The 20,622-nt window shown below is 43.6% G+C and overlaps 1 protein-coding gene and 1 pseudogene across 3 annotated transcripts in view; one reads left to right on the top strand and one right to left on the bottom strand.

Moving 5' to 3' along the window:
- The window catches only part of SLFN12L (schlafen family member 12 like), a 64,032-nt gene extending 43,698 nt beyond the window's left edge, over window positions 1-20,334 (top strand). Inside the window, exons 3-6 of one of the 3 annotated variants that reach the window (XM_054535312.2) lie at window positions 3,316-3,385; window positions 13,893-14,971; window positions 15,899-16,009; window positions 18,558-20,334. In XM_054535312.2, the coding sequence (XP_054391287.1) occupies window positions 13,933-14,971; window positions 15,899-16,009; window positions 18,558-19,117 (1,710 nt within the window). In that variant the 5' untranslated portion in view covers window positions 3,316-3,385; window positions 13,893-13,932 and the 3' untranslated portion in view covers window positions 19,118-20,334. 3 annotated transcript variants of the gene reach the window in all.
- Window positions 921-4,564, bottom strand: LOC100441630 (transcription factor E2F3-like; annotated as a pseudogene).
- Window positions 20,335-20,622: the final 288 nt, after the last annotated feature.

Here is a 20,622-nt window from a genome sequence, read left to right as displayed (position 1 = left end):
TTGTACAAAATTGCTAAATAATGAAAATGTGAGTAGACTACATATGAACTTAAATAAAACGATTGCTATGCACAACTCTGTACATATAAACACATACCTAACTTTGTACTTAAAGTAATGTAAATACTGTAGTACTAACCCACTTTGTGTGCTGGAGACTAAGTCAAAAAGAAAATTACTTAATGCAAACAAAATACAGTATGGACATCTAATTAATGTACACCACTTAAGCCCAGTAACTGGAAAAAAATCTTAGGCATGAAGGAACTTTTAAGACTTATTAGCATTCCTTTCATTTTTAAAACAATAAATACGGCGTTACATTATGAAAAATTTCATCAAAACACACAACAATCTAGCCAGGTGAGCTCTGTCTTTAGACTTTGGAAAAAATCAGTTTTGTGCAGCTGGCAAAGAGAATTACACAAAGCTGGAAGCAGAGGCAGCTAACCAGATGATATAAATTTGGGAAATGGGGAAAAGCTTGGCATAAATGGTTTCCCATAGAGGAAAAAACCCCGCAGTGCATTTCCAGCAGGCACTTTACACAAAGCTCCCTCTCCCTCCCCCACCCCAGTGCTTAATCTAGGACCACACCAACATTTTGTACCAAGTCCAGTGCGTATGAGGGGAGGAGGCCAGGGGTGGAGGCTGAAGAAGAAAAAAGGAAGATAGTCTGCACCTTTGTTTTTCTTCCCAAACATACACCCACGCATACCCACACAAAGAGTTTAAAGTGCTGGTGTCATCTGTCTTGACCCCACCACCACTTTGCATATTGTGGAAATCTACCTGGAGTAAACTGGCTGGTGCTCTTGTGGTTTTTTGTTTGTGTGTGTGTTTTTTTTTCCTAAGGGGTGTTTTCAATTCAATTAAACATAAGAGTTGAGTGCCTACTACGTGCCTACCGTTGGGTCAGGCACATAGCATTTCAATTTAATTGTTCGTTTTGAGGTTTGTTCTTTATCTGACCCCCTCATTCCCGCAGTCCTTAGCATCCAAGGAATAGACCAGAGATACTACGCCATATTCCCAGTGGGAGATGGCCGCTGCCACCTGCCCCAGGGAAAGCCATTCTTGGACATAACTGGTAAGATTTGCAGCTGACACAAAGCCTCCAACTTGGGACACCATTTCTGAAGAGTAAAGCGGGAGATGCCCTGGCATTGTTTTGCTTCATTTTCTATGTCCTCGACTTCCCTTGGTCCAACTTATTCCTTCATAGAGGAACGGGAATGGGGTCTGGCCAGAACTATTCCAGCCCCCGACACAGTGGGAGCTCCCTGTTCCTGCCAGCTTAAGGAAATGCCACTCACACAACGGCGATGTCTTTCTCCCTAGAGGTCTCTCCATCTGACTCCATCCTGAGAAGTGGTCTCCTTGAGTTTGGTATAAGAGAGCCCTTTCTCGTCACAGGGGCCCGGGAAGCCCAAGGATGGAGGGACCCATGCCTGCTGCTCCCTGGGGCTGTTAGGTCACCTGACCTGGTTCTCCGTTCCAATGGGCCACCCATGTTAGCAAGCCCCAGGACTGACTTGTTCCAAGCTCCTCCTTCTGGGAATGGAAGCACGATGGGACAAAGCTCCTTGCAGAGGCTGATAAACCTTAGATCATACAGGTTTAGATGCTCTGATCAGTAGAGGTTCTCTCCCTCTGCTTAAGTAACATGAATTTGCAAAAACCGCTTCAAATTAACAATTAAATCGAAATGGTGATGGGTGCCACAGGAATGCTTAAATGGCAGCTAAAAAATAAAAAGCCTAAAACAATCCACAAAGAACTAAGTAGGCATTTGCTACAAATCAACTAGAAACTCACAAACACTTTGGGGACAGGGGAATGGGAGTGGTTCATGGAGACAGGAAAATCCACAACAGCTTAGAGTGGCAGAACTCTACTAGTCTTCTGTATCTGCAACAAGTATATTTGAAAACAGGTTCTTCATCCAGAAGGCTGTGGAGGTTTTCTTGACCTCCTACTGGGACGCACAGTTCATAGCTTAAACTGAATTATGACAGTAATTTAAATATTCCTAAGAAGAGCTGAAGAAACATCATTTCATGCTTTTGCGTGACTTCAAGTTTGCATTTGCTGCAGTTCCATTCCATATCAGCAGACTCAAAGACATGCATTCTGCGGAGAAGGCATGGCTCGAAATGCTATTAAGGAAGATTGCTGTTTCCCAGCAGGCCAGGTGGCCAGACCCCATTCTGCAGCCCATCCCTCAGGCACAGCAAGCCAATCCAGGGAGGAAGGAGGAAGGAAAAGTCCGGGTGAGAGACACCTGATTGTACATTTTCTCACTTGCTGACCTAGCCAGGAGATCTTGGAGCCTGTAGCAAAGAAGGACTTTCCCAAGGGAGCCTGCAACTGTGCGTTTAGACAATTTGTTTATTAATTTTTAAAAAATTCATTAAAATGTCAGCTTTCTTCTGAAGTTTGTAGTTTACCTCATGATACTCTCTTGGAGGAAGAAAGTAAGAAGGGACAACACTGCATGACATATGTTCTGGTTCCATGATAAAAAAAATATTGGTTTTTAAGGAGAGTTCACATGAAGCATAATCAACTACACATGAAGTCTTCCACCAGTGGGAGCTTTTCCAAATCATAAGCATCAAAGAGATGGCTGATGCCTTCTTCCTCCCCAAGGCTCAGGAGGAGGAGCAGGGGAGGCAGTAAGTTCACAAATGGTCATCCTAGGTTAGAAGGAATTTGGTCCTCAGTCTGCTGTAAGAGGTTGGCTGGGGAAGCCAGAGGAGAAAGGTTTCCCATAGAAATTGAACAATCGCTATGTCCTGAGTTGGTTGAAGCCAACAAGGTGGGTTTAAGAATATTCCCATTGTGGTCTTGGTTGTTTGTTGTCATTGGACTGTGTTTCAGTCTCTTCTGGACATAAGTAAACCTCAGTGGGCCCTTGGGTACCTGCCAAATATATTTGTAGGCTCTTATTGAGTCAGGCACTTCAAGTCTTATTTCTGGAGGGGCTTTCACAACTGTAACAGTTTGGTCTTTAAGGCCACTAATTTTTCGAATATGTTGATATGTAACGTAAGCTAACCTTTGACGATCTGAATCCTCGGTTAATAGTTTGAGGTCCAGGGTGCAGCTTTGGATCAGTTCATCTAATTTCTTCTCTTCCTGACTGAGCTCGGTCATTTCTTTTGACAGGCCTTGACACTGGGCCAGCACGCCCCTATCCGCAGACAGACTGCAACCCATCCACTGGACGTTATTTTTAGACTTCTTCTTAATGAGGTGGATGCCTTCCAGAGCGTTGGTGATATCATAAATCCTTCTATTTTGCACTTTTAGCACTTCCGCTGCCTTGTTCAAAACCAAGACCCCATCGGGTGACTGGCTCAGGAGCTGAATGAACTTCTTGGTGAGCAGATCAAGTGACTATCGTACCGCGTTTTTTCTGAGGTAGATTTTGGAGTTTTTGGAGTATCTGGACTTCTTAGTGCAGCTCTTCCTTTGCCCTTGGGGGTTTTTAAACCATCTGAGAGGTACCGATGACCGCTTTCTCCTAGCTCCAGTCTTCGCTTTGCCAGAGGGCCGCTGCCGCTGCGTCCCAGCGCTGGTAGCTGCAGCAGCCCTGCTCTGCTGGAGGGTCCGTGGGGCGTGGTGTAGAGGAGGCTGCCGGCGGTCTGCTCCGCGCCTGGGGCACTGGGGGGGAGGGGGCCGGTGGCTACGGCGCCGCTTTGGAGGGAGGAGGAACAGGAGGTGGTGGAAGTGTTCGTGGTGAGGATCTGGATGTCGGATATTTCTTTCTATTCCTAATTTGCTAAGGGTTCTTTTTAAAAATCATGACTGGTTGTGGGATTTTTGTCCCACTTGGAGCATAAGATGCTGTGCTGTATAAACTGTAATAATGTTCCACAAGGTTGGTGTTCCTCTCCGGAAGTAGACGACAGTTTTCTGCCCCATTGATATTAGGCTTGGCAAGGTGGCTTGTTTTGACCTATGGAATAAGTGTAGACGTCATATGTATTCTTTCTGAGCATAACTTTCAAGAGTCAAATGCTTTTTCGGTATTTATTGAAATGATCATGTGGTGTTCCTTTTTTCATTAATGCAGTGAATAGGCCGATTGATTTTCACATCTAAATCACTCTTCGATACCTGGAGTAAACTTCTGTTGGTCTTAATATAATTTTGGGGGGTATATTGCTGCATTAATTTTACATATATATATGTACATATATACACGGACAGGGTTTCACTCTGTCGCTCAGGCTGGAGTGCAGTAGCCTGATCACAGCTACTGCAGCCTCAACAGCCCAAGTGATCCTCCCACCATAGCCTCCTTAGTAGCTGGGACCACAAGTGCACTGCCACCACGCCCGGTTATTTTTAAAAATTATTTGTAGAGATGACGTCTCCTTATATTACCAGGCTGACCCTGAATTCCTGGGGTCAAGCGACCTTCCTGTCTCCTCCGCTCAAAGTGCTGGGATAATAGGCCTGAGTCACTGCCACGGCATAGGAACAACATCGTAATCTTTTTTTCTTACTTCTTGGATGCCTTCTTGGTGGTCTGGGAAAATCCCTGCACTACCATTTTGTAAGTCAGTGACTGAAGAAGAGTTTCCTCACTTCAGTGAAACTGTTTCCTTAGAGCTGGCATGAGAATCAGATGAAATGAAGAAAAGCACGGCTGTGTACTTTTGTTTTGTTTTGTTTTTGAGACAAAGTCTTGCTCTGTCGCCCGGGCTGGAGTGCAGTGGCGGGATCTGGGCTCACTGCAACTTCCGCCTCCCAGGTTCAAGAGATTCTCTTGCCTCAGCCTCCCGAGTAGCTGGGATTACAGGCGCGTGCCACCACGCCCGGCTAATTTTTGTATTTTTAATAGAGACGGGATTTCTTCATGTTGGCCAGGCTGGTCTCAAACTCCTGATCTCAGGTGATCTGCCCGCCTCTGCCTCCCAAAGTGCTGGGATTACAGTCCTGAGCCACCGCGCGCGGCCAGCTATATACTTTCAATGTATGTGCTCATTCAGTGTGAAGAAGTACTCTGCCTTAAGATTCTAGATGGGACTTCCAACGGCAGGACCTTAATTGAGTCTGGAGTGGGATGGAGCTAGGGAGAAAGGGCAATTCAGACTGGTGAACTCCTCAGTTAGTGAGTCATTTTGGCCTGTGTGCATTTCAAAAGGTATGGGTTCTCGCAACAATTCTTAGACTTGTGGGCTGGAGAAACCTGTATTATCGTAATTACCATAATAAGGGCCCCAAGAAAGCAATGTGACAGGAGGGCTGTATCCAGTTAGAGGCGCCACTGGAGTGTCCGAAGCCAACTAATGGCCTAGAAGGCCGCAAGATACTTCCTACACCGCAAGGGGTAGGTGTTCAAATCTGTCTCTCTGGGAGCAACCCGCCTCACCTCCCTCCTCCCCTGTGCATTAGTAGCTGCTCTCCCCCGGTTTCTGGCGTCAACTGCGCTTTCAAGCAAGGGGACAGCAGGGCTGCTCTGGGATACGAGTCAAGCTGGAATGTCACCCCTTTAGGGGTTTGGTCGTTCGTCAATTTTTTTTTTTTTTTTTGAGACGGAGTCTTGCTCTGTCGCCCAGGCTGGAGTGCAGTGGCGCGATCTCAGCTCACTGCAAGCTCCGCCTCCCGGGTTCACGCCATTCTCCTGCCTCAGCCTCCCGAGTAGCTGGGACTACAGGCGCCCGCTACCATGCCCGGCTAATGTTTTGTATTTTTAGTAGAGACGGGGTTTCACCATGTTAGCCAGGATGGTCTCAATCTCCTGACCTCGTGATCCACCCGCCTCGGCCTCCCAAAGTGCTGGGATTACAGGCGTGAGCCACCGCGCCCGGCGTTCGTCAATTTTGAGGAACACAATTTCGCAAATGCTCAGAGTCGATAAAAGCGCGTGCGGTGCCACCACTTCCGGGGCGTCGACTGCCGGATAGAAATGCAGCTGAGCGAGGGGCTAGCCGCACACGGGACGCGGAGAGCAGGAAAGTGGAAAAGAACTCAGGTCCCCCTACTCGGTGAAGAGTGCGCAGACATGGACCTCGCCAGGTTCGTTCTTTCTTTGTTTTTTTAAAATAACTTTTTTTTTCGCCTTAGAAAATACAAATAGGTACAGACGAAACGAGAACTTCTCCGTGATCCCTCAGAGCTATTCACGTGGGCGTTTAACTTTCAGTTGCTGAAGGGCCCGCGCTGGCACCGCGCCTGCAAGGAATCCTGTTTCCAGGGAATTGCTGGCAGATAAATTCGTCCCGCTCCACTGCCAAACCTTCCAGCCTCCGTTTCTTATTCCCGGGGTCCGGGGGGGGGTCTGTTGGCTCCGGGACGAGGTGGGGCGCTGCCAGAGCAACCCCACCGATCCCGGGGAGACCCGAAGCTGCTTTCTCTCCCTTCTGAGAAATTTGGCTCCTGTCTCTGTAGCAACGTCTGTCAAAACCGCAGGCTGTTGTAGACTTAGCAATGGCGGACTTGAAAGCTGTAGATGACAAAACTTCCGCCCCTGCGTGGGCTGAGGAGCGCCTTAAAAAGCCGCAGGGCGGCCGGGCGCGGTGGCTCACGCCTGTAATCCCAGCACTTTGGGAGGCCGAGGTGGGCCGATCACGAGGTCAGCAGATAGAGACCATCCTGGCTAACAGAGTGAAACCCCATCTCTACTAAAAAAATACAAAAAATTAGCCGGGCGAGGTGGCAGGCGCCTGTAGTCCCAGCTGCTTGGGAGGCTGAGGCAGGAGAATGGCGTGAACCCGAGAGGTGGAGCTTGCAGTGAGCCAAGATCGCGCCAGTGCACTCCAGCCTGGGCGACAGAGCGAGACTCCGTCTCAGAAAAAAAAAAAAAAAAAAAGCCGCAGGGGGAGTCGCGAGGATCTGCGGTGTTGGTGCAGAGCTAGAGAAGTGGGGAGTGCTGTATGGACAGGCCAGACTTCGCAGGCGTCCATCGGATGAGGGTTGCCCATCCTCCTGGAGTCCTGAGCATTCAGGGAGTTGGGGAATGGGTTATTTAGGTGAAATGTGACCAGGCACTGACGAACTGCGCCCTAGATCCTGAAAGAAAAACCAAGCACCCTGTTGCGCTGCTGGTTTATCATCTAGAAGAGGGGAAGGGTGAAAGCAGTGCTGTCTCGAACTAAATGCAAAATGGTATCCGAAGACAGCAAATCACGCTCTATGCTTTTTGCTCCCCAGGAGGTAGCTTTTCTGCTTCCTGTCCCACCCTTGTGGGTTGCAGTTCTTACTAACCTGTTGTTCTGGCATAACTCTAAGGAGATATGAATGCCACCCCCATTCCCATTAAAGATAGCCAACAACATAGCCTAAATCATGAGTTCAGGTCTGATAGAATTTCCCCTATAGTCAAAAGTATAAAGGATTTCAGTGGAAACATCTAACCTGTAAACCTAGACCCAAGGTTTAAGGGAGGCCAGTGAGTTTTAGGCCCTAGAGATTTGGTCGGCTCAGTCCTCAGCTCGTTTTTATTTATTTATTTATTTATTTATTTATTTATTTAATTTTAGCATTGTGTTCAAGATGTATGCCTGAAGCCAGAGGTTTTGAACCACGGAAAGTTTTACACAGCTGCAGGTGTTGGACTGGGGTGGCCAGGATCCCAGGCTAGTCCACAAGTGCTCGGTCCTCTGTAAGGTGGCTCAACTGCAGCTCCCATGGGTTCCAAGTTTCCCAGTGGTATGGGTACCCTCCTTAAGCAATCTGAGGATGAGATGTGATTTCTGTCCCCTTCTGTGTATGGTGGGTGAACCAAAAGGGTTCATCCAGAGCAAGGCCTGATACAGACAGTGCAGGAAGGTGGACTGGGAGGAAAGGGGACAGGACTCCAGTTACAGAGGCTGCAAGAAGAATTGGAGAGCAGGGGCTAATCAAGGAGGGGAAAGAACTTTACGAGGAGAACTATGAAACACTGCTGAAAGAAATCATAGATGACACAAACAAATGCAAAAGCATTCCATGCTCATGGGTTGGAAGAACAATATCATTAAAATGTTCACACTCCCCAAAACAATCTACAGATTCAATGCTATTCCTATGAAATTACCAATGTCTTTTTCACAGAATTAGAAAAAATGATTTTAAAATTTGTATGCAACCAAAAAAGAGCCTGAATAGCCAAGGCAATCCTAAACAAAAAGAACAAAACAGGATAGGGAGCCTTACAACACATTATTGCATTTCAAACTATACTTCAAGGCTACAGTAACCAAAACATAGTACTGATACAAAAATAGACACGTAGACCAATGGAACAGAATAAAGACCCCTGAAATAAAGCTTCACACCTACAACCAACTCATCTTTGATAAAGTCCACCAAAATAACCAATGGAGAAAGGACACCCTATTCAATAAATGGCTAACCATATGCAGAAGAATGAAACTGGATCCCTGTCTCTCACCATATGCAAAAATTAACTCAAAATTAAGACTGAAATGTAAGACTATGAACTATAAAAGTTCTAGAAGAAAACCTAGGAAATACTCTTCTAGACATTGCCCTAGGCAAATAAATTATAATAAAGATCTCAAAAGCAAATGCCACAAAATCAAAGATAGACAAATGGGACTTAATTAAACGAAACAGCTTCTGCACAGCAAAAGTCTCAACAGAGTAAACAGACAACCTAGAGAATGGGAGAAAATGTTTGCAAATCATGCATCCAACAAAAGACTAATATCCAGACTCTATAAGGAACTTAAATGAATCAAGAAAAAAACAAACAACTCCATTTAAAAAATGTGCAAAGGGCATGAACAGCAACTTCTCAAAAGAAGACATGCAAGCTGCTCACAAACATTTAAAAGGTCAACATCACTAATCATCAGAGAGCTGCAAAGCGAAATCACAATGAAATACCATCTCATACTAGTCAAAATGACTATACTAAAAAGTCAAAATATATGTAGGAAAAAATTAATGAAAAATCAAGAGTTGGTTTTTTGAAAAGATCAAGATTGACAAACCTTTAGCTAGATTGATGAAAGGAAAAACTCAACTAAAATCAGAAAAGAAAGAAGGGACATTACTATTGATCTTATAGAAATCAAAAGGATTATAAGAGTGTACTGTAAAAAATTGTATGCCAACAAATCAAATAACCTAGATGAAATGGACAAATTCCTAGAAACACATCACCTACTAACACTGAGTCAGGAAAAAACAGAAAATCTGAATAGACCTATGTCTAGTAAGGAGATGGAATCAGTAATCTAAAACCCAACTAAGAAAAGCCATGGACCAGATGGCTTCAGTAATAAATTCTACCCGAGTAAATTTTTTTTTGTGTGAGCCTCTGTCAATATAAACAATTTGAATCAACCCAAATCAGCATTATCAGCACCATCCTGGCAATCCAATCTGACTTGATCCTGTGAAAGAAATCCTGCTCCAGGTAGTGAGAGCAATGCACTTGCCAGGCTATTCTCCTGGAATAGGACCTAGCCATGAGGGCCTAGGACAACCCCACAGGTATGAGTCCCAGGGTTTCTTGGGTGAAGGGCCACTGAGTTTCCCAAATGGAAGGAATGGGGATGCGAGTAGTTCTGTCCAGTCTGGGGCACCCCGCCAGGATAACACTGCTGGTGCTGATTGGTACCTGGCACTGGAAATGGTTTAGATAATTTCAAGGAGGGCATTCCAGAACATGGAACGTGCTTTGAACCCCCTGAGGTTCAGTGTCTAAGGTAGGAACTGAACCAAAGCTTTTCCTTCTGGTGCCTTAAATGATTGGGAGTCATTGCTTGATTTCCTGCAGTTTGAAAACAACTGCTCTGGCCGCTTCACTGCTTTGTTTCTAAATATTTCCCTACATCTATGATGAAATTAGTGCCAAGTATAGGTACAAAGTTCTGTGGGAGTAGCAGAGAGTGAAGGACAAATATGGGAATTCTGGGATGGATGATAGTTCATCAGGTGACAAACATGGAGGAAAACATTAGAGTCTCAGAGCACACCTCTGCAAAAGCACAGAGTCCCCAAGTCACATGGGGAGTGGTGACTACTCTGGTGCACAAGGAGTTGTGTCATTTATTGAACATCTAGTCTGGTCCCTGTAAATTGTTAAGTGTTATATGGAATAGATGGTTCTTTTTCCTCTGTATGTTACCACCATGATTTGCATATGAATTCTCTTGATGTAACCCCAATTGTCCAAATGATCTGGGGCCTCAATTTTATTGTTTACACATGATCAGAAATTTATAGAGACACAGGTGGTATCCACAACCTTAGCTGAGTATCTGCATGATAGTGGTCTAGCAGTGGACAGGAATATTCTGACCCCTTTATAGCCCTTTCCTAGTGTAGTGATTACTACCTATGATGGACTTTACTCTCAACTGTCTCTAGGCCACTTGGCAAACCTACAATCTTTAGGTTTTCATCTATAGCAAAACAGTGATCCCAATAGATTTTAAAGGAAAAGAGCTAATGGATTATGTATACATAGACTAAAGCACACTGTCTCAGTCTGTTCGGCCTGCCACACAAAATACCGTAAACTGGGTGGCTTATACAGAACAGAAATTTATTACTCAGTTCTGGAGGCTGGGAAGTCCAAGATCAAGATACCAGCATCATTGGATTCTGGTGAGGACCTTCTTCCCATTGCAGACTGTCAACTTCTTCTGCGTTTTTCATATGGCAGAAGGGGTGAGCTTGTGTTACAGGATCTTCAGGGTGTCGATTTTCTGGCCAGAAACCTGTGTGGCTGGCGGCACCTTTGCCAGAGTTCTTGTCCTGTGTCCAGGAAGAATGAGGTATGCAGACAAGTGAAGGGTGAACAAGACGAAGACGAGCTTTATTAAATGTTAGGACAGCTCAGAGGAGACCTGCAGTGAGTAACTCCTCTCTGCAGGCAGGTCATCCCATGGAATATTCAGCTCTCAGCAGAGGGGAGGCCCTGGGGAGGGTAGCTTCTATCTGCTACTGGTCCTTCCTACGTTTGCTGCTCTCAGCAGAGAGGAGGACCTGGGGACCGTTGCTTCTCTCTGCAGCCAATGTCTCTGCAGGTCTCTGAAGCTCTCCACAGAGAGGGTAGTTCCACTCTGCAGCTGGTAGTTCTGTCCTCTCCTGCTATCAGCAGAGAGGGTAGTTCCTCTCTGAAGTTGGTCCTGTCTTCATCTCTTCCTCCTCTGCCCCTGCTCTGGCTGAGCCCAGGGCTTTTATGGACCTCAGAGGGGAGGAAGTGTGTGCCATTGGTCCACATGCAGCCCCAGAAGAGGCACCACAAGTCCCCACAGTCTACAGGACTGGCAGCCCAGTCCCCAGGCTTCAGGCCCTCCCTGGCATGAAGGTGTGGCCCTACTGGGGACCCGCCGCCTTTGACCCAGGAATCTGTCTGCCTCCCACTGCCATTTATGTCTCCGGAGTTTGGCCAGCCTTTGCTCCCAGATCAGAGTGGGCACCGACAGCAGGGAGAAGGAGAAGCCAGGCAATGGGAGCAGGCACTTCTGAGCCTGCGAGGGCAGGGGGACCTTCTCAGGCCCCAAGAGTGCAGAGATGCCTGAATCTGCAATCTCGACTTGGGTGGCTGCAGCTGCACGGGGCAGGGTTGTGGGGCAGGATTCTAGCATGCTGCAGAGAGCGGGAGGCCTGGGTCTACAGTGGTGGTTTGGGTGGCTGCAGCAGCACCTGGGGAGCTCATGTCCCAACTTGGAAGAGGCAGGGCTCCCACGGGCTCCAGAAAGTGTGCAGCCCTAGCTGCCCCTCCCTGCTGCAGCCTTTGTGATGGCAGGCTGCCATCACTAGCTTTCTGAGGTCGCTTTTGGAAGAGCACTAATCTCATTCATGAGGGATTCACCCTTTAACCTAATCACCTCCCAAACGCCCATCATGTTGGCCGTTAGAATTTCAACATATGAGTTTTGGGAGGATGCAAACATTCAAGATAGAGCACCGGTGTTTTGTATATAAGAATATTACCTTGACTGAGCATTGTGGCTCACGCCTGTAATCCCAGAACTTTGGGAGGCCAAGGCAGGTGGATCATCTGAGGTCAGGATCATCATCGAGACCAGCCTGGCCAACATGGTAAAACCCTGTCTCTACTAAAAATACAAAAAAATTAGGCAGGCGTGGTGGCAGGTGCCTGTAATCCCAGCTACTTGGGAGGCTGAGGCAGGAGAATCCCTTGAACTCGGGAGGTGGAGGTTGCAGGGACCTGAGATTGTGCCATTGCACTCCAGCCTGGGCAACAAGAGTGAAACTCCATCTCAAAAACAAAAACAAAAACAAAAAACAAAAAACAAAACAAACAAACAAAAAAAACCAATATTATCTGTAGGGTCCAGCCCTACAGGGTCTGTGAGTTTTTCTCCTCGTGTGCGGAGATGAGAGATTGCAGAAATAAAGACACAGGACAAAGAGATAGAAGAAAAACAGCTGGGCTGGGGGGCCACTACCACCAAGGTGCGGAGACTGGTAGTGGCCCCGAATGCCAGGCTGCGCTGTTATTTATTGGATACAAGACAACGGGGCAGGGTAAGGAGTGTGAGCCATCTCCAATGATAGGTAAGGTCACTCGAGTCATGTGTCCGCTGGACAGGGGGCCCTTCCCTGTTTGGCAGCCGAGGTGGAGAGAGAGAGTACGGCTTATGCCATTATTTCTTCTACGCATTTCAAAGACTTTTAGTACTTTCACTATTTCTGCTACTGCTATCTAGAAGGCAGAGCCAGGTGTACAGGGTGGAACATGAAAGTGGACCAGGAGCATGACCACTGAAGCACAGCATCACAGGGAGACGGTTAGGCCTCCAGATGGTTGCAGGTGGGCCTGACTAATGTCAGGCCTTCCACAAGAGGTGGTGGAGCAGAGTCTTCTCTAACTCCCCCGGGGAAAGGGAGACTCTCCTTCCCGTTCTGCTAAGTAACGGGTGCCTTCCCCAGGCACTGATGCTACTGTTAGACCAAGGTCTGCTAGGTGATGCGTGCCTTCCCAGGCACTGGCGTTACTGCTAGGCCAGGGAGCCCTCTAGAAGCCCTGTCCGGGCGTAATAAAGGGCTCACACTTGTTTTCTGGTCACTTTTCATCATGTCCCTTCAGCTCCTATCTCTGTATGGCCAGGTTTTTTCTAGGTTATAATTGTAGAACAAAGATTATTATAATATTGGAATAATAATACCACAAACTAATTATTAGCGATAATCATATATAATCATATCTATAATCTATTTTTAGTATAACTATTCTTATTCTATATATTTTCTTTATTATACTGGAACAGCTTGTGCCCTCAGTCTCTTGCCTTGGCACCTGGGTGGCTTGCCACCCACAGTTACCTCATTGTAAATGTGGATGTTTGATAGGGAAAGGGCACAATGAGTTAGTCTGTTTTGCTTGCGATCAATGCCCAAAATTTGTGAATCTAATTCATTCTTATAGGAATAAAAAATAATTAAGATTATTATTGTTGGACCCTCTTAGACCCTATCTGGCAGTTTTCCAAAAGGATTTCCCATAAAAGGAGATAATTAATGAAGGTAAAAGTTGAAATTATTAAAATAAAAAGTAAAGAAGAAATAATATGTATGACTAAAACCTTGTCCACTGAGAAGATAAAAGCATAGAATCCCTCCAGGGATTTATTTAAAGAAAGAAGAGAGAAAACGAATTGTACAATATTAGTGATGAGAAAGGACACAACGAACACATAAAGACAAGATTAAAATTATTAGAATAAGATCATATAAAACAGTTGTAACAAATTTGAAAATTCAGTTAGGAGTATAAATTATCACAGCCTTAGCTCAAAATTTGTTAGAAATTAGTTATCTCAGACCCATATACTTACCAGTCTAGTGGAAAATATACAGTAAAGGATTTTTCTCCGTTTGCCTCATAATGCAGAATTTGCTGTATCTCTGGCTTAGCTCCTATTCTAACGGCTCTGTCTATTTTACAGAAAAGAATTTCTGCTTGGAAATGGCTTAGCTGCCGGAAAAATGAACATCAGTATTGATTTAGACACAAACTATGCTGAGCTGGTTCTAAATGTGGGAAGAGTCACTCTTGGAGAGAACAATAGAAGAAAAATGAAGGATAGTCAACTGAGAAAACAGCAGAATGAAAATGTCTCACGAGCTGTGTGTGCTCTGCTGAATTCTGGAGGGGGATTTATCAAGGCTGAAGTTGAGAATGAAGACTATAGTTATAAAAAAGATGGAATAGGACTGGATTTGGAAAATTCTTTTAGTAACATGCTGCCATTTGTTCCTAATTTCCTGGACTTCATGCAGAATGGTAACTACTTTCACATTTTTGTGAAATCATGGAGCTTGGAAACCTCTGGTCCGCAGATTGCCACGTTGAGCTCCAGTTTGTACAAGAGAGATGTAACGTCTGCAAAAGTCATGAATGCCTCTGCTGCACTGGAGTTCCTCAAAGACATGGAAAAAACTGGAGGGAGAGCATATTTAAGACCAGAATCGCCTGCAAAGAGGGCCTGTGTTGATGTACAAGAAGAAAGTAACATGGAAGCCTTGGCTGCTGATTTTTTTAACAGAACAGAACTTAATTATAAAGAAAAACTGACCTTTACTGAATCCACACACGTTGAAATAAAAAACTTCGCGACAGAAAAGTTGTTACAACGAATTACAGAGATTCTTCCTCAATATGTTTCTGCATTTGCAAATACTGATGGAGGATATTTATTCGTTGGTCTAAATGAAGATAAAGAAATAATTGGCTTTAAAGCAGAGAAGAGTTATCTTACTAAGTTAGAAGAAGTAACAAAAAATTCCATTGGGAAACTGCCTGTGCATCACTTCTGTGTGGAGAAGGGGACGATAAATTACTTATGCAAATCCCTTGGAGTATATGATAAAGGAAGGCTTTGTGGATATGTGTATGCACTCAGAGTGGAACGCTTCTGCTGTGCAGTGTTTGCTAAAAAGCCTGATTCCTGGCACGTGAAAGATAACAGAGTTAAGCAGTTGACTGAGAAGGAATGGATCCAGTTCATGGTGGATTCAGAATCAGGTTGAGGAAGGAGGATTGGCAATAAGGATACATTTGGCTTGGGTGGCAGGAAGGTTTTATTGTATCTTTGGGATTAGGGACAAGATTAAGTCTTCAAATTTCAACATCTCTGGTGGATACAACCAATACTTCCCTGCCTCTTATTTTCTTCTACCCACTTAGAAGATAGATATTCCATACAATAACTAAATATCTACTCTTAGTAGCCTTATCTGATGCAAAGATTCTAGATGTTTCTTCTCTACCACGTCTTTACTCACTTTCAAGGAAAGCCTGTTCAATTCTTTTCCTTTTTATTTCAGGGTTCAGTTTCTGTAACTAACCATTGCTTTCTTTTGGGAACACGTACTCTTTTACTTACTTGCTCTTTCATCTTTCTTTACCCACTTTCCATTTATTTCCTGTAAAGACTTTTCCCTCTTCCTCTCACATTTATGAGCCAAAGAGTAACCCTAATTGTACCAATAAGAGAAGAATAATGCTGATATTTTATCTGGTTTTGGAAAAGGAAAGCCTCCAGTGAGATTAGACCAGAACTAGCAACTTACAAAATCTCTGAAAATGCAAACTTGTTCCTCAGAATCTGCATAAAACCCAGTTTTCCTTCACTAGCCATCACATTCTTCTAATTTTAACTCTTTTAAAATAAACTCAGTTATATGGCAGTGTATTAAATTACTATCAATGCATTTTTACTGTTAATTTTCATTCCAAGTATAGAGTGTTTCAGCAGCATCGAGTTAATTTTACAATTTATATCTGACCTAGGAATCTAACCACAATACGTAACCACAATATCTAACGTTTTGTATTGGGAACGCAGGATCAGTTCTAAGTAGACTTTTGGTATACTGTGCATTAGTTGGTTTGAGTCTTTCTTGTGCCAAATTAAGAGTGTGATTTTTGTTTTCTAACATTATTCCATAGTATGTGAAGAACTGCCCTCTCCAGCAAGTACATCATCACCTGTCTCCCAGAGCTGTCCTCTTTGTGAATATATTAACTTCAAAATTCAGCCACTGAGATATCACCTTCCAGGTAATTTAATTCTGGCTTCTGTGGAGTTGTTGGTGTGACTGTGTTCAAATCTCCTTCTCTTCAAACCAGCTCTGTCTTGACATTTGTTATGGAAGCACATTCTTGTGTTTATGGAAATTCTTTGGTGTTTTTAGTCATTGAATTTGTCAAATTCTATTTCTTTAGGTGCCTAAGTAGGGGTAGTATTGTTGGTTCAGGCAGTGTGTGAATATTTAAGTAATAAGATAATGCCAAATTATTTCCAAAGTAGATGGCTCACTTTACTCCCACCAGCAATATGTTGGAAATGCCGCATCTTTTCCAATGCCAGACTTCTCTCTTCATCTTTCTGCTTGAACTTCTTTTCTCTTGAACTTCTTCTCTTCCTCAGTCAAATCGGTATTTATTTGGGTATATACATGGAAGAAAATATCTCCCATAGAAGATATTTTATCTTCTATGAAGTGGCGATTCTGTCTTTTGCTCATTTTTGTAATAGGCTTTATCTTTTTCTTACTGATTTCTAGGAGCAACTCACAGATTCTAACGCAAAATCCTTGTTTAGTCACAGATAGTACAGATTTCAGACGTCTTCTCCAAGTTCATGACTTGCATTTTCTCTTTTCCCAAGGCATATTTTCCTTAGCAGTTTTAAATTGGATATAGTCAAACTTGCCATTTAAAAATTTTGTGGTTTAGTGCTCTTTGTGCCTTGTGTAAGAGATCCTTCCCTACCCCGGGGTTATAAAGATATTTCTGTTTATTTTCTTTTAAAAATTTTAAAGTTTTGCACTTAACGTTTAACATTTAAATATGTAATCCACATCCATAAATGGTGATGTAGGGGGCTATTTCATTTTATCCCATGTGGATAACCACTTTTCCTAGATCCAGTTACCGAAAACTCACAGTTTCACCCTCTGATCGCCACCTCTGGGATATTACTACATACAACTGACCCTTGAACAAACCGGGGCTTAAGGGCACCAAACCCCTGATGATTTTTATCCATTGATTTCAATTTTCTGAGCCTGTAAGAGAATCAGGACATCTTCATCTTTTCATCTATTTTATTTTTGGGGGGTTTTAAAAAAGATATAACTGTTATTTTAAAGTCCCTCTTTGATGACTCCAATATCTGAAGCACTTGCCAGTCTTCTTCTCTAATCCAGTTTTTCTCTTATTTTCTAGTAATTTGTTCTGATTTTTATCCTGTCTCTTAATTTTGTATAGTATCATGGATTACAAATTGTAGAGACTTTAGTAGATGTTACATTTCTTCAGATAGGGTTACACATTTTTTTTTTGGCAGACAGATAGAGCACCAGTGATAACTTTTACTCTTTTGAAGTTTTGTTTTATGCTTTTCTAGGTATAGTAGCTTTTAATTTTGCACTAATTACTAGGTCATGGCTCTTCTGGGGTCTTAAAGTCTGAGGTATTTACCAAGACCCTTCTACTTGGCTGGGAGTTGAATTACAATTTGTGTCTCCTGAGCACCGTGAGGCTGATGAAAGTGATGTTCAGCTCTTTAATCTCCCAGTTGATCAGTTGATATTTTCTCCTTCCTTCCTTCCTTCCTTCCTTCCTTCCTTGCTTGCTTGCTTGCTTTTCTTTCTTTTTGTGACAGGGTTTCACCATGTTGCCCAGGCTGGTCTCAAACTCCTGGGCTCAAGCAATCCACCGGCCTCGGCCTCCTAAACTGCTGGGATTACAGGCATAAGCCACCGCACCCAGCCCTAGTTGATATTTTCTTCTGTTTCTAGCATCTCACCTGTATTAGCCAGTGAGTTGAGGGAAATTTGTAGGTAGATTTTGGTTTCTTCTCTTCAGTTTCATCTTCTCTGGGATTTTGTTTCTGAAATCCCAGCTCCTCTGGCAGTCCTGAAGTCTGACCTCTTTTTTCTTTAGCCCAGTAAAACTGCTGATTTCTGCATGGGCTATATTTACCCACGCTGTGATATGGAAAATCTCCTTAGGGAAAAAGCGGAGGTGAATGTGAAGCTGCTTCCTGTGATTCTTCTGTATTAAAGATTGTAGCCCTTTAAGTCCTGCTTGTATTGGTTGCTCTCTAGTCCTTTAAATTATAGTTTTATGATATACATATACACATATAAATAAATTAAAAAAATATATATATATGTAGAATTTTTTTGAGACAGAATCTCATACTGTTGCCCAGGCTGGAGTGCAGTGGCACAATCTCAGCCCACTGCAGCCTCAACTTCCTGGGCTCAAGTGATCCTTCCACCTCAGCCTCCCAATTAGCTGGGACTACCAGCATGCACTACCATGCTTGGCTAACTTTTTAACCTTTTTGTAGAGAAGAGGTCTTACAATGTTGCCTAGACTGGTCTTGAACACCTAGGCACAAGTGATCCTCCTGCCTCTGCCTCCCAAAGTGTTGTTATTACAGGTGTGAGCCACCATGCCTGGCCCTGATACACTTTTACATAGCTTTTATAGTTGCTTTTGGTGAGAGAATTAATCTAATACAAGCTGCTTTGTATCCATGTCTTAAGTTGGAAGTTCTCAGTCTTTTACAATTTATCATTATTTCTCCATCTAGGGCTATCAGAAAAGATAACTTTTGCTCCAAAAACCCTCTGCAGAAATCTGTTCTCACAACATGAAGGACTTAAGCAATTAATATGTGAAGAAATGGGCTCTGTCAGTAAGGGCTCACTGATCTTCTCTAGGAGCTGGTCTCTGGATCTGGGCTTGCAAGAGAACCACAAAGTCCTCTGTGATGCTCTTCTGATTTCCCAGGACAAGCCTCCAGTCCTATACACCTTCCACATGGTACAGGATGAGGAGTTTAAAGGCTATTCTACACAAACTGCCCAAACTTTAAAACAGAAGCTGGCAAAAATTGGTGGTTACACTAAAAAAGTGTGTGTCATGACAAAGATCTTCTACTTGAGCCCTGAAGGCAAGACAAGCTGCCAGTATGATTTAAACTCGCAAGTAATTTACCCTGAATCCTACTATTGGACAACAGCTCAAACAATGAAAGACTTGGAAAAGGCCCTTTCAAATATCTTACCTAAGGAGAATCAAATCTTTTTGTTTGTTTGTTTGTTTCGTTTTTGTTTGTTTGTTTGTTTGTTTGTTTTTTTCTTGAGATGAGTCTCACTCTGTCGCCCAGACTGGAGTGTAGTGGCACGATCTCGACTCACTGCAACTTCTGCCTCCTGGGTTCAAGCAATTCCCTGCCTCAGCTTCCCGAGTAGCTGGGATTACATGTGCCTGCCACCACACCTGGCTAATTTTTTTTTTTTGTATTTTTAGCAGAGACGGGGTTTCACCATCTTGGCCAGGCTGGTCTTGAACTCCTGACCTCATGATCCACCCCCCTCGGTCTCCCAAAGTGCTAGGAGTACAGACATGAGCCACCGCACCCGGCTGGAGAATCAATTCTTTTACAGACCAATAAGCCTTTGACATTTCCAGCATCTCCCAGATAATCAGTATAGATAAGGATGTTTAAATCTTGTCCAATGCTCACTTGAATCATGGAAGATGGACTGGGCTACAGAGATACTTTTCATTATATATTCGATAACATTCTCTAATTCTCTAAAAATATGTCTTTGAAAACTTTACAAGTTAAGCAACTTGACTTGATGTTGGAAAACTGGGATTAGCCTATGTTCACTTCTTCCTAAGTTCTTTATAGATATTCCTTAAGGGATATTAGGAAAATTAATTACCTACACATGTTTTGCCATACCAAGATGTCATTTGACTATAAAGGAAATATCAGACATTCTTATCCAATGGACATGGAAAACATAGTTCTCTAATACCTTCTTGAAAACTACATTGCAATGAAATTCAGCCAATGAAGAGATTAATCAAAATGGAGAACTTGCCGAGTTGGGTGGATCACTTGAGGTCAGGAGTTGAAGACCAGCCTGGGCAACATGGTGAAACCCAGTCTCTACTAAAAATATAAAAATTAGCCAAGTGTGGTGGCACACACATGTAGTCCCAGCTACTTGGGAGGCTGAGGCATGAGAATTGCTTGAACCCAGGAAGTGGAGGTTACAGTGAGCAAAGACCACACCACTGCACTCCAGCCTGGGCAAGAGAGCAAGACTCTGTCATCTCTGTGCAAATAAACTAGAAAATCTAGAATAAATGGATAAATCACTGAACACATACAACCTCCCAAGACTGAGCCAGGGAGAAGTCAAATCCCTGAACAGATCAATAACAAGTTCTGAAATTGAGGCAGTAATTAATAACCAAAAAAAGCCCAGGACCAGACAGATTCACAGCTGAATTCTACCAGAGGTACAAAGAGGAGCTGGTACCATTTCCACTGAAACTATTCCAAACAATAAAAAAGGAAAGACTCCTGCCTAACTCATTTTATGAAGCCAGTATCATCCCTGATACCAAAACCTGGTAGGGACACAATAAAAAAAGGAAAACTTCAGGCCAATATCACTGATGAACATCATTGCAAAAATCATCAATAAAATACCGGCAAACCGAATCCAGTGGCATGTCAGAAAAGCTTATCCACCACGATCAAGTTGGCTTCATCCCTGGGATGCAAGGCTGATTCAACATACACAAATCAATAAATGTAATTCATCACATAAACGGAAACGATGACAAAAACC

Source organism: Pongo abelii, chromosome 19 (assembly GCF_028885655.2).
Source record: "Pongo abelii isolate AG06213 chromosome 19, NHGRI_mPonAbe1-v2.0_pri, whole genome shotgun sequence".
Lineage (NCBI taxonomy): Eukaryota > Metazoa > Chordata > Mammalia > Primates > Hominidae > Pongo > Pongo abelii.
The sequence above is the reverse complement of the archived record's forward strand: the minus strand, read 5'-3'. Positions and strand labels throughout refer to the sequence as shown.